This window comes from Nannospalax galili, unplaced genomic scaffold (assembly GCF_000622305.1).
Source record: "Nannospalax galili isolate Female #2095 unplaced genomic scaffold, S.galili_v1.0 scaffold342, whole genome shotgun sequence".
Taxonomy (NCBI): Eukaryota; Metazoa; Chordata; class Mammalia; order Rodentia; family Spalacidae; genus Nannospalax; species Nannospalax galili.
In genome coordinates this window covers 321855-336701 of record NW_008349359.1, presented here as the reverse complement: position 1 = coordinate 336701, position 14847 = coordinate 321855, and the positions used below count along the sequence as shown (strand labels likewise).

At 39.9% G+C, this 14847-nt stretch overlaps 1 protein-coding gene across 4 annotated transcripts in view; it reads right to left on the bottom strand.

Moving 5' to 3' along the window:
• The window catches only part of Knl1 (kinetochore scaffold 1), a 72389-nt gene that overhangs the window by 27566 nt on the left and 29976 nt on the right, over window positions 1–14847 (bottom strand). For all 4 annotated transcript variants that reach the window (XM_029570252.1, XM_029570253.1, XM_029570255.1 and 1 more), the window contains exons 11-14: window positions 10154–10292; window positions 9686–9753; window positions 8287–8385; window positions 1484–1599 (exon numbers count right to left, since the gene is read on the bottom strand). In XM_029570252.1, coding sequence (XP_029426112.1) covers window positions 1484–1599; window positions 8287–8385; window positions 9686–9753; window positions 10154–10292 — 422 coding nt within the window. The remainder of the gene's footprint in view (window positions 1–1483; window positions 1600–8286; window positions 8386–9685; window positions 9754–10153; window positions 10293–14847) is intronic.

Genomic DNA, 14847 nt, shown 5'->3' with positions numbered 1-14847 from the left:
TATATATATATATATATATGAGGTGACTCAGCAGTTAAGAGCACTTGCTACTCTTGCAAAGGACCAAAGGACCAGATTCAGTTCTGGCACTCAGCTGGCAGCTAACAACCATCTGTACCTAACTCCAGTTCTAGGGCATTCAGTGTACTCACTCTTCTGAAGCCGGGCGTGGTAGCGCATGCCTTTAGTCCCAGCACTAGGCAGAGGCAGGTGGATCTCTGTGAGTTCAAGGCCAGTCTGGTCTACATAGTGACTTCCAGGCCAGCTGTGGCTACAGAGAGACCCTGTCTCAAAAAGACCAAAAAAGCCAAAACCAAAAAACAATGTACTCTTCTGGCCTCAGTGGACATTGCATGCATATGGTACATTTAACATACATGCAAGCAAAACACTCATACACATTAAATAAATAAATAAAATATAAAAAATAGAAATATCTAAGCACTCAGCTTCTGAGTAAAATTATGTTCATATATATAAATATATATTTATATATAATATATAATTTATATATATATAAATTAAGAATAAATGTTGATAAAACTAGAAACCCCAAAACAATATTGGTTTTGAATACTATATACAATTTTTTAGAGGGGAGGGGACTGGGATAGGATAGGGTCTCACTACATAGTCCTGGCTGGCCTGGAACTCTCTTTGTAGACCAAGCTGGCTTTGAACTCATAGAGATCTACCTGCGTCTGCCTCCTGAGTGCTGGGATTAAAAACCCCACCTGGCACTATATACAATTTTTTTTCACAGACAAACTCTCAAGTAGCCCAAACTGGCTTTGAACTCTTTTTTAAACTCTTTGAACTCTTGTTTTAAATTTTTTTATTTATTTATGAATATAAATGGGCATGTACACCTTTGGACTTGTGTGGAGGCCAGAATGCAAAATGCCTGGCTTGTTATGTGGGTGCTGGGATCTTATCTCTGATCTTCATGATGGAGCAGCAAGTGTTCTTAACCTCAAAGCCATCTCTCAAACCCCCATCCTAGAACTCTTGAATCTCCTGCCTCTATCTCCCATCCCAAATGCTGAGACTACGGATATGTGCTACCATGACCATCTTTTAAATCCTAAAGGGTATGATATTCTTTTGAATATGTTCTGTTTTAGCCATTTTGTAATATCATAATCTAATATTCCTGTTTAATTCTATTGAGTTACTTTTTGTTCAGTATGGTATGAAGCATTTTCTATAAACTATTTCTACGGTTCATTGTAGCTGCTGAGTAGATATTAACACTATTTTATGGAGTGGAAATGAAGGCTAAATGACTTAACAAGGCTATACAGTTCTTGTAACTAGAACTGGGCTTTAGTATGTATGACTACAAAGTCAAAACTCTTCCATTCCTGTCATATTGTCAATTAATTCCATTCACTTTTTCCCATGCTGCTATTATTCTAATTAAAATATCACATACAATATTTATTAAAACTTTCAAAAAACAACCATATTAAAACTTTCTTACTCTTCAATCTTTTGGCGAAGAAGCTCATAATCTTCTCTGTAAATCTGTATCATGGGTCTATAAACATATTGTCTCAACATCAAGTCTTCTGGAGTAGGTGATGTATTTATAGTAAACTGAAAAAAAGTAAACGAATCATTATTCCCTCAGAACCAATATCCTTTTTTTTAAAAAAAAAAAAAAAATTTTTTTTGAAACAGGGTCTCCCTGTAGCCCCAGCTGGCCTGAAACTTGCTATGTAGAGCAGGCTGACCTCAAACTCACAGAGATCCACCTGCTTCTGCCTCCCAAGTGCTGGGACTAAAGGTCTCACACCCAGCTTTAAAAATATTTTTTTAAAAGGATACTAGTTCTAGCCGGGCATGTTGGCATATGCCTTTAATCCCAGCACTAGGGAGGCAGAGGCAGGTGGATCTCTGTGAGTTCAAGGCCAGCCTGGTCTACATAGTGAGTTCTAGGACAGCTGGGGTTATAGGGAGACCCTGGCTCAAAAAGACCAAAACAAAAAAAACAAAACTAAAATTTTAAAAAAATTCTGTGTACGTGTATGTCTGTATATGTGTGTGGGTGCCTTCACAGGCCAGAAGAGGGTGCCAAAATCTCCTGACAAGAGTTACAAGAGGTTGTGAGCCACCTGATAGGGGTTCTGGAACCAAACCAAGGTCCTCCTCAAGAACACTAAACACTCCTAACCACTCAACAATCTCACAAGCTGTGCCCCAACCCCTCCTTTTTTAAAAATCTAATATTACTAGGAGGCTGGCTTGGAGCTTGTGATTAGTGTCTTAAGTGCAGGATTACAGGTTTGTAATACCATGTCTGGCATAATGGCATTTTTGTTTCTGTTTTCTCATTTTTTCTAATATTTTATTTATTATTTTTATTTTATGTGTATGTGTGTATTGCCTGCATGTAGGTAAGTGCACCCACATCGTGCAATATCCATGGAAGTCAGAAGAGGTGGTTGGATCCCCTGGAACTGGAGTTACGGACAGTTCTTAGCTGCCACGTGGGTGTTGGGATTTGAACCCAGGTCTTCTGCAAGAACAACCAGTGTTCTTAACTGCTGAGTCATCTCTCCAGCCCCTGCTTCTTCATTTTTTAGATGGTCGCATATAGACCAGAGTAACTTGGAACTATGTAGCTGAGCATGAGCTTGAATTCATGATCCTCCCAAATATTGGGGTTACAAAAACATACTGCTAGTTCAGAACTAGCATTTTGAAAACAAAACCAAGAATAAGATCAAATTCAAGGTTTGGAGTGCCTATTTTAAGAATTATATAAATATGGGGCTGGAGAGATGGCTCAGTGGTTAAGAGTACTGGCTGTTCTTTCAGAGGACCTTGGTTTGGTTCCCAGCACCCACATGGTAGCTAACAACTGTCTGTAATTCTAATTCTGGGGGATCTGACACCCTCTTCTGATCTCAGGTATAACACAGGTACACTTACATACTTGCAGGGAAAACACATGCATAAAATATAAATAAATAGATCATAGTCTCTTACATAGTGGCAGACATGCAGCTTCATAAATCTGCCTACTTTTCCAAATTATTCACAAAAGCCTAACTTTTCCTTTTCTTCTACCTTTTTTCTAAGCATGCACTTTGGGCTTTACTCTTTCTCTAAAGTTCCTCTCCCTGTTATACCTGGAGGTTGTTACCATGTAGTTGGCCTTCAAGCTAGCCTAATACAAATGGTCTGATCTTTTTCTCCCTTCTCTATTTTCTTTCTCCAGGCAGCTGCCAAGATTTGCAGCTTGCCTGCCTTGGAGTTTTTTTTAAACTTTTGTTTTTGAGACAGGGTCACCTTGTAGCCCTGGCTGGCCTGGCACTCTATATGTAGATCAGGCTGGCCTCAATCTCAGAGATTTGCCTGTGTCTGCCTCCCAAGTGCTGGGACCAAAGGCATGTGTCACCATGCCTGGCAATTTTTTTTTTTTTTAAACTAAAAAATTGTTCTTAAGCTAAAATAAAATCAAATCAATACCTAAAAATAAAACTTACCAGGGACCACTTTATGTTAAAAAAATCAGAAAAAAGAAGAAAAGAAGCAGGACAGTGTCTTATGCTTGTAGTCCCAGAAGTTAGGAGGCTGAAGCGAGGGTCTCCCTGAGTTCAAAGCTAGCCTGGACCATATAGTAAATTCCAGGCTAGCTTGGGCTAGAATAAGACCTTTTCTCAACCAGCCAACTAACCCCAGGAACAAAAGCAGCTGGTTTCCTGGACAATTTTCTTTCTGTTTTGTAGCCTTAAGCCTTACTCCTATCCAAAACATTGTTAAGAGCACTTAGTGCTCTTGCAGAGAACCTGAGTTCGGTTCCCACACCTATATTGCAGGTAACAATTGTCCTTAACTGAAGTTCCAGGGGATCCAATGCCTTCTTCTGGCCTCCATAGGACATATATACATGCAGGAAAAATACTCATACACATTAAATAAACATAAATAAAATCATGTAAAAATTTAAAAATATATAAATAAAATAATAGTTACTGCTGATAACCTAAGGAAGAGTGCCTGCTTCACATGCACTCTTCTTATTTAGTTAACAAATGAAAAAGAAGCAACTAAAGACTTAAATTTCCTGTATTTATATGTCAGATATAGTAAGAAAATGTAGGATAGTATTAAAAACAGTTATAATTAAAACTGACTTTCTCTTTTTAGAGGGCAATGCTGGTGATGGAACTCAGAATCTTGTGCATCCCATGCAAGTATTCTATCTCTGAGATATATCTCCCAGCTATTTGTTTTTTTGAGACAAGGTTTCATGTAACCCTGGTTGGTCTTGAACTTACTATGTATGGGGCAATGACCTTAAACTTCTAATCCTCCTGCCTCCACCTCCCAAGTGATAGGATTACAGAATGGGCCTCCATACCTGCTTTATGAGGTGTTGGGGATCAAACCTAGGGCTTTATGCATACTAAGCAAGCACTCTATCAACTGAGCTATATCTCTAGTCAGCTGAAAAATTTTATTTTAGACTCACTAAGTTTGAATTTAAGTATCTTCATCTATCATACTTCCCCTTATCTTTTGAGACAGGGTCTCTTCACTAAACTTGAAGATCTCTATTTTGGCCAGACTGGCTGGCAAAGAACCTCCAGAATCCACCTCAAAAAATTAAAAACAATAATCTAAATGTTTTAGAACTTAAGAAATTATAAAATGAGGAGCTGGAAAGATGGCTCAGTGATTAAGAGCTCTGACTGCTCTTACAGAGGACCCAGGGTTCGGTTCCCAGCACCCACACGGTAGCTAACAACCATTCGTAACTCCAGTTCCAGGGGATCCAACACTCTCTTCTGACCTCCATAGGCATTGCACAACATGGGTGCACTTACACACATACAGGCAATACACTCATACACATAAAAAAAATGTTTTTAAAAATTATAAAATGAACAGTAAAACATAATATCCCTAAGAAGTAGGAAGATAACACATACAAAAGGTAAAATTAATGAAATAGTAGAAATGAAAACTGAAATATAGGATAGATCCAAAACCCGATCTGCCCCCTCAGCACTAGGTTATAGGTATGCTGCCATGCCTGGTATTTATTTGAAGTCTGGGATTCAAATTCAGGTCCTCATGCTTATGTAGCAAGTACTTTAGCTACAGAGCTATCTTCCCAGATCTATCCAAGGTTTTTAATTTCATGCTGATTATAACTTTTTTGGGTGTTTTTTCCTTGGGCTCAGGGTCTTCTGATATAGCTCAAGATAGTGCTGAATTCACTATGTAAATCAGGCTGTCCTTAACTTAATAATCCTCCTGCCTCAGCCTCCCAAGTGCTGAGATTACAAGTGTGCCCCACCAAGCTGAGCTAACTATTGCCATATGTCCTATAGATTTGGCATGAAATATCTTTGTGTGTTTTCTACATAGTTTTACTTCTTTGATCCAAGAATTATCTAGAAATGTGTTTCTTTTTTGTGTGTGTTTTGTAGTGCTAGGGATTAAACCTGGAGCCTTGACCATAGTGGGCAAGTTCTCTAACTCTGCACTACACCTCCAGCTCTAGAAATGTATTTATTAACTTCTATGAAGCTAAGAATATTTTAGGGTCTGGAGAGATGACTACAGTTAGGAATACTTCCTGTTCTCACAGAGGACTGGAGTTGGATTCTCAGCACAACCACCTGCAACTCCAGTTCCAGGGAATCCAATGCCCTATTCTGGCCCCTGAATGCAACTGTACTCAGGTGCACATACCCTCAACATAGACATACATACATACAAATAATTAAAAATAAAAAATAAAAGCCAGGCATGGTAGTGCACACTTTTGATCCCAGCACTCAGGAGGCAGAGGCAGGTGATCTCAGTGAGTTCAAGGCCAGCGTGGTCTACACAGTGAGTTCCAGGCCAGCCCTACTACAGGGAGACCCTGTCTCAAAAAGACCAATAAATAAATAAATTAACTTTTTGAAAAAGAATATTTTAGTTCTTTTATAAGTTATAGTATTATTGGATTAAGGACAGACGTTATGGCTCTAAAACCTTCAATGTTTTCAATGTAGCCAAGGATATAACTAATTGTTGTAAATATTTGAAAGCTTTCAGTACATCAAGGCCCAAGATTCAAACCAGAATCTTGCTTTGCAGAAAGCAGAATTTTTCTGCTTTCTAAAGCAGAAAAAAAATCATAAAAGACAAGAGAAAATATATTCCTAAGTAAGTGATATGCTTTTCTTTTTTTCTTTCTTTTTTGGTCTTTGTGAGACAGGGTTTCTTGATAGTTCCAGCTGGCCTGGAACTTGCTATGTAGACCAGGCTGGCCTTGAACTCACAGAGCTCCTCCTGCCTCTGCCTCCCAAGTGCTGGGATTAAAGGCATGCACCACCATGGCTGGCCCGTGGTATGCTTTTCTATCAATCTTTTACAGTAAGTTTGTTAATTACATTATTTAAATATTTCTTACATATTTTTTGTTTTGAAAACATCCAAGATTTCTGCTAGGGTTGATTATATAGCTCAGTGGTACAGCTTTTGCCTATCATGCGCAAAGCACAGGGTTTGGTCTCTAGCACCATACCAAAAAGAAACCCAAGATTTGTTGTTTTAAGACAGGGTCTCAATCTATAGCCCTGTCTGGTCTACAATTTTATACAACCCTCTTGCTTTAGTTTCCTGAGTGCTGGCATTTCAGTGACAGCCACAACACCAAATTAGGAAAACTTACTACAGGTTTTGTTTTTGTCTTTTTTTTTTTACATTATCGTGCGTGTGTGCGTGCATGTGTGTGTGTGTGTTGTGTACCTACTTCATGTACCCCCATATACCTATAGAGAGGTCAGAGGACAAATTATGGGAGACAGTGCTTTCCTTCCACTATGTAGGCTCCAATAATCAAACCTAAGTTGTCAGGCTTAGAGGCAAGCACCTTTATCTGCTGAGCACCTCTCTGGCTCCTGTCTTTTTTTTTCTTGAGACAGGGTCTAATGTAGCCCAGGCTTGCCTTGAACTTGCTATGTAGCCAAGGATGATTTGTGTTTGTTTTTGATTTTTTGAGATAGGGTCTCCCTATAGCCACAGCTGGCCTGAAACTCGCTATGTAGACCAGGCTGGCCTCCAAGGGATTTTTAAAAAATATATTTTATTTATCATTTTTATTTTATGTTGTAGGTGTGTATTGCCTGCATGTAGGTTAAGTGCACCCATGTTGTGCAATGCCCACAGAGGACAGAAGAGGCTGTCTGATCCCCTGGAACTGGAGTTACAGATAGTTGTTAGCTGCCATGTGGGTGCTGGGATTCGAACCCAGGTCTTCTGCAAGAACAGTCAATATTCTTAACTGTTGAACCATCTCTCCAGTCCCGATTTTTTTTTTTTTTAAATTACATTTATAGCTGGGCATGGTATGCACACCTTTAGTCCCAGCACTCAGGAGGCAGAGGCAGGCAGACCTCTGTGAGTTCTAGGCCAACCTGGTCTACAGAGATCTGCCTGCCTCTGCCTCCTGAGTGCTGGGACTAAAGGCCTGCGCCATCACGCCTGGCTACAATTTATTTATTATGTGCATGTGTAAGTGTGGGCACACACATGACATAATTCAAGTGTTGAGATCAGAGGATAAGTTCTCTTCTGTGTTGGGCAGCTTTAGCGTCAACTTGACACACCTGGGTAGAGGGAGTTGCAATTGGGGGATTGCCTCCATGGACTGGCCTGTGGCCATGTATGTGGGTATATTCTTGATTTTTTGGGCTCCCTCTGATGAACTGTGACCTGGGAGATGTAAGCCAAATAAATGCTTTCCTCCCCAAGTTGGTCTTGGCCAGAGTGTTCTGTCACAGCAATTGAAGGCAGACTAGAACATCTTCCATCATGTGGGTCCTGGAGATTAAACTCAGGCTGACAAGTGTGGCTTGGGTTAGTGCTTTTACCCACTGAATCATCTAGCTGATTCATGATTTTGAACTTCAGATCCTCATGCCTCTATATCCTAAGTGCTGAGATTTAGGCATGTGCTACCACACCTAGTTTTATGTGGTGCTAGGGAACTGAACTAGGCAGGCATTCTACCAACTGATCTACATTCCCAGTTCAAGTTTTTGATTTTCAGTAATTGTTTGCTTTGGTGCACCATGTATATTATATATATTGAGACGGGGTCTGGAATTTGCTATGTATATGTAGCCCAGGCTGGCCTTGAATTCACAGAGATCTGTCTACCTCAGATTCCTGAGTGAGTGTTGGGATTAAAGGTATGCATCACCATCACCATGCCTGGCCTAAGTACTATATATTTTAACTGAGGTGATTATTTTGCCAAGAAACTTCACTTACTTTGGCTGGGAGATTGCTCTGTCGGGGTTTCTGTATTAAGATGTGGACTTGAAGAAGTATGAAGAACTCCCTTATTGTAATTCGTCCATCCTTGAGTTTCTGAGAAAAGAAAATGACTTTGCATGAATATTCAAAATAAGCTCCTTTGACTATATCACTCATTTCTAAATAGCTTAAGCTACTAAATTATGGAAGTAGCCAAGTAGTAGTAAACTATACACAAACAGGTTTTATTATTATTATTATTTTGGTCTTTTTGAGACAGGGTCTCCCTGTAGCCCCAGCTGTCCTGGAACTATGTGGACCAGGCTGGCCTTGAACTCATAGAGATTCTCCTGTCTCTGTCTGTCAAGTGCTGGGATTAAAGGTATGCACTACTACATCTGGCTGAAAACTAGCCTTTTGTATATCTGAATATTTTATAAGTTTTAAAAATTCTAGGGGCTGTGAGTGCAGGTCAGTTGGTAGAACACTTGCATAAGCATTCACAAAGCTCTGGGCATGGTAACCTATCTCTATAATCCAACACTTGGGAGGTAGAGGCAGGAGGATCAGAAGCTCAAGGTCATTCTCAGCTACATATAGGTTTGAGGCTAGCTTCAGATTACATGGGAGCCTATCTAAAAAGAAAAAAAGAAGAAAAAAGATCTAAGCTAGGAATGGTGGCATAAGCCACCAGTACTTGGAAGATAGAAGCAGAAAAATCAGGAGTTCAAGGCCAGATTTTGCTACATAGAGTTTATGGCTAGCCTGGGCTACCTGAGACCCTGTCTCAAAAAAACAGCAAACCCTTAAAAAAAGAAAAGAAAAATCAAGAAAATTAGTGCATTAAAAGAAAAAAGTAGCTGGGCGTGGTGGCGCATACCTTTAGTCACTGTACTTGGGAGGCAGAGGCAGGTGGATCTCTGAGAGTTCAAGGCCAGCTTGGGCTACATAGTGAGTTCCTGGACAGCTGGGGCTACAGGGAGACCCTGTCTCAAAAAGACAAAAAAAAAAAAGAAAGAAAGAAAGAAGTAGGGGCTGGTAAAATGGCTCAGTGGATAAGGGCAGAGCCTTATCACCACCAAAGCCTGACAGCCTGAGTTCAATCTCTGAGACCTATATGGTAGAAATAGAGAACCAACTCCTGCAAGTTGTCCTTTGATTTCCACATGTGGTTAACCACACATAAGATAAATATATAAGCCCAGGTGTGGTGGTGCATGCCTTTAATCTCAGCCCTCAGAGGTAGAGGCTGGCAGATCTCTGTTTGAGGCCAGTCTGGTTTATATAGTGAATTTCAGGCCACCCAGGATACATAGTAAGACCCAGTCTTTAAATAAATATTTTTTGAGACAAGGTCTCATCATATAGATAAATAAATGTAAAAAAAATTAAGTGTGAAATGCTTTTAACATACCTCTCTCAAGCTCTCTTCACAAATACTGTCACCAAGAAACTGAGATTCCATTTGGCTGTTTCGGTGTGCTAAAAGTAAAGCAAATTCATGGGATTAGTAAGTCAAAAAAAAATTGTAAAGTTAATATTAGTTATCTTTCAGATTATGTGCTAGTCATGATCCTGAAGCCATCAACTAGATGTTTCTGGGAAGCTACTCATTTAATATGGCAGAGTACACTATAATGTAGTTTTTAAGTCTCCATTTAATGTTTCACTACTAATTACAAGCTTTTGAAGGAAGCAACTCTATTCTCCTATAGTATAACAATGGTTATTTCTTTAAAATAAAAAATTAAAAGCAAACTATTATTTTACTTATCAACTCCTTATAACTGAAAAGGTTTATATACCATTCAAACATTTTCTAAACTATTATTAGTCAGGGATTCAAATAGCTGTTACTATTTAGCCTTCATAAAGATCTTACTGCTGAAGTCCAGAGAGATCCCATCAGCCTTGATTGAATCCAGAGAGCTGCTGCAACTAGATGGGGTTCTGCTCAGGCTTTTTGTCAATACACTGTTGACATTTTTATCAATATCTCCTTCAGCATGGTGATCAAAAATCTGAAATTACCAAAGAAACATCAGCAAAGGGGTCAGCAAGATGGCGTAGCAAGAAAAGAGCTTGCTATGCAAGGCTGGTGACATGAGTTTGATCCCTGGAACCCATAGTAAGGAGAATCAATTCCACAAAGCTGTCATCTGACATCCACATGCATACCACACTTGTGTCCTCTTCCGCATCATGTATACACATGTGTGCACTCATACATTCTAACTTTCTAAAAATTAAAGAACCAGGCGTGGTGGCGCACAGCTTTAATCCCAGCACTTGAGAGGCAGAGGCAGAGGCAGAGGCAGGAGGATCTCTGTGAGTTCAAGGCCAGCCTGGTCTACATAGTGAGTTCCAGGACAGCTGGGGCTACAGGGAGGTCCTGTCTCAAAAAGACCAAAAAAAAAAAAAGAAAGAAACATCAGCATAAAGTCATGAGTTTGTGTACCTATAATGATTAACTATTGAACGCCAACAAAAATACTTCTAACAAAATTTGTCTATAATTCACATATTAAAGGCGTAGTAAAGGGGCTGGAGAGATGGCTCAGTGGTTAAGAACACTGACTGTTCTTGCAGAAGACCTGGGTTCGAATACCAGCACCCACACGGCAGCTAACAACTCCAGTAACTCCAACTCCGTAACTCCAGTTCCAGGGGATCCAACAGCCTCTTCTGACCTCCACGTGAATTGCACGACATGGGTGCACTTACCTATATGCAGGTGATACACGCATACACATAAAGAAAGAAAAAAAAAAGTAGTAGTAAAGTACTAAAGTATATAAAGTATCACTGGGCACAGTGGCACATGCCTTTAATCCCAGCACTTTGGAGGCAGAGAAAGGTGGATATTTTTGAGTTTGAGGCCAGCCTTGTCTACATAACAAGCTCAAGGACAGCTGGAGCTACAGGGTGACCTTAGAAAGACAAAAAAAAAAAAAAAAAAGGGGGGGGGTTGGTTATAAAGTATTAAAGAAGTAAGGTATCCAGCAACTAAGGCCTTTAAGTGGAGATAAAATTATGTGCTATACTGTGTAAAGAAGCAGGTTTAGATATATTTCAAATACAGAAAGATCCTATCAGATGACAAATGTCAACTTACCCAAATATTTAGCCACTAGTCACCAATAGCAGGGCTACTTCAAAAAAGCAAATTAGGGCCTAGGAGATGGCTCAGTGGGTAACTGTGCTTGCCATGCAAGCATGAGGATCTGAGTTTGGACCCCTAGTGCCAAACTGGGCACAAAAGGGCACATCTATAATACCAGAATTGGGGGTTAAGAGGGAAATGAGGTAGGGACCAGCAGCAGATCCCTGAAGCTCAGTGACTGGCCAGCCTAGCTGAATTGGTAAACTCCAGGTTTAGGGTGAGATCTTGTCTCAAAATAAGGTGGAGAATTTATTTATTTTATTCTATGTATAGGAATGTCCTGCATTCACATATGTAAGTGTACATGTGCATACAATGCCTGTGGAAGCCAGAAGAGGGTGTCATACCCCCTGGAACTGGGGGGTTGTCATCATGTGAGTGCTGGGAACTGAATCCAGCTCATCTGCAAGAGCAGCCATTGCACTTACTGCTGAGCCATCTCTCCAGCCCTCAAAAAAAATTTTTTTTAAAAAGGTAGATTGTGATAAAGACACAATCTCACACAACAACACACATATATATATACACATACACACTTACACAAAATGTACATATACCTCCTTCCCACACATAAAAGTAAAGCAGGCTAGAGTATTTATTGCACATTGTGGCCCTGGCTATAGAATATAGAAGAAACACATTTAGAGTCTCTATTACTTTCATCCTGAGCTGATGAGGATTCTTTTGGCTGAAATCAACTACATCACAAGACCCTACTTTTACCGTTTAAATCATTTGACTTAGCTTCAAATATTGTTTTATCTACCTACTTTTTTAAAAATGAGGTCTTCTTGTGTTGCCCAGCCTGGCCTCAAACTTGCAATCCTTCTGCCTTAGCTGCCCAAGTAGCTAAGATTACAGGCTTGGACAACTGTATCTATCTATACATGATTTTGAAGACAATCATTTCCTAAATGTTAGAATGAAAACTCTATTAAAGATTTTTGTCAGTACATGCTCACTGATTATAATCCTAGCATTTACAACAGTGTCTGGGGCAGGCATGTGGATATAGCTCAGTTAAGAGTGCTTGTTTAGCATGCATTAAGGTTCAACTACCAGTACTGCATAAACTGGGTGTGGTGGAATGTGCCTGCAATCCCACCATTCCAGAGGTAGAAGCAGGAGAATCAGAAGTTCGAGGAAATCCTCAGGAATTTCCAGACTTGTCTGAGCTACATGAGACCTTGTCATAATAAGAAGTGTCTAGGGTATAGTAGTTATTCAACGAACATTTGTTTTGTTTTTTTTGAGATAGTGCAACCCTATAGCCCCAGCTGGCCTAGAACTTGCTAAGTAGACCAGGCTGGCCTCTATTCTCAGCACTCAGGAAGCAAAGGCAGGTAGCTCAGACTGGCCTTATGACTATTTTCTCATTACCTCACCTTATAGAGTCACTGAAATCTGTGCTTACTTATGTGGATTTTTTTGTTGTTGTTGGGTTTTGTATGTTTGTTTTTGAGACAACATCTCAAACTATAGCCTTGAAATTATACCCAGGCTGGCTCCAAATTTATGATCCTCCTACCCCAGCCTTCTGAGTGCTGGGACATTAGGCATATGCTACCATACCTGGCTACTTATGTGTTTTTTGTTTGCTTATTTTTTTGTCTTTTTGAGACAGGGTCTCCCTGTAGCCCCAGCTGGCCTGGAACTTGATACACAGACAGGATAGCCTTGAACTCACAGACTGCCTATGCCTCCTGAGTGCTGGAAGTAAAGGCGTGTGCCACCATGCCCAGCATACTTACGTGGATCTTAACAGAGTACCAGTCTCAGAAGATTTCTAATGTTTATTTTCTCAACTATAAAACTGGATTTGTTCTTTCCAAGTTAGCCAAATTAGTCTTTCTTTCTTTCTTTATAAAAATTTGGGGCTGGAGAGATGGCTCAGTGGTTAAGAACACTGGCTGTTCTTGCAGAAGACCTGGGTTCGAATCCCAGCACCCAAATGGCAGCTAACAATTGTCTGTAACTCCAGTTCCAGGGGATCTGACAGCCTCTTCTGTCCTCCGCGGGCATTGCATGACATGGGTGCACTTACCTACATACAGGCAATACATACATACATGTAAAATAATAAAAAAATATTTTTAAAAAATGGAGCTGGGTGTGGTGGTGCATGCCTTTAGTCCCAGCACTCGGGAGGCAGAGGCAGGATGATCTCTGTGAGTTCAAGGCCAGCCTGGTCTCCATAGTGAATCCAGGCCAGCTGCAGCTACAGGGAGACCCTGTCTCAAAAAGACAAAAAAAAAAAAACCAAAAAATCTTCTTTCAGTTGAATGTGTGGCACAGGCCTTTAGTCCCAGCACTTGGGAGACAGAAGCAGGCAAATTGGATCTCTGAGTTCAAGGCCAGCCTGCTCTACATAATGAGTTCCAGGCCAGTTGGGGTTATAGGGAACCCTGTGTCAAAAAAAAACAAATATAGAAACTAAACTTTCAATACATACAATCTTAGTTCACTTTGAGGTATTGAGTTGACCTAGGCATTCTTCTAACCACTAAAGAAATGTGCATTTCATAATGTCTTGATCCACCAAAAAAATTTAGTAAAGCTTTTCTTTCTGCACTTGGCATAATAGAAAGGCCTTTTTATTTCTTAAATATTTATAGCACGAAAGAAGACTTTGCAAAGGTATGGTGGCACAAGTCTATAATCCCAGCAGTCAGGAAGATGAGGCAGGATTCTCATGAAGTTGAGGCTAGCTTAGATTAGTTAGACATTGTTTTTAATATGGGGCTGTTGTAGACGGTTGTGCTCATTCATTAAAGGAAGGCCACGCAGGGCCATTGGAGTAGGCTGGCCTTGAACTCAGAGATCCAATGACCAGAGCATCCAGCCACTCTTCCCAGGCAACTGTATGTAATTTGGCCCAAATCACACATGGTCTCCTGGATTTGGGGAGGGCTAAAGTATACAATCTAGGGAAGGCTAGGAAGAAAGAGAAGGCATGACCCATCCTGGGTAAAGGCTTTCTAGTGAGCATATCCTCAGGTCATACATATACCTCAGCAACCCCTCAGTTATCTTGGTAAGTAAGCTCAGTCAATTCATTGGTTCCCCAGTAAAACTTTAATCAAACATTGGCTTGACACTAGAACCTTAAAAGAGAATAAGCATTGCTTAGTATCCCTAGGAAAAGAATACTCACAACAGATGGAAAATTTGTTAATACTATTATGTCTCATAATTATTAAAAAAAAAAAAAAGAAAATGAAAATGTAAAAGGATATGGGAATGGAGATATTTTCCAAAATAGAAAAAATGAGAAAGCCTAAGCAAGTGATGAAGGTCTGTGTAGGCTTGTTATGATATATAAAGGATGAGATAAAAATAATATACATATAATCTTAAAATTTCTAAGGTCATAGTTTAGTCAACTAGTTTAAGGAACAAAATACATAGTCAAG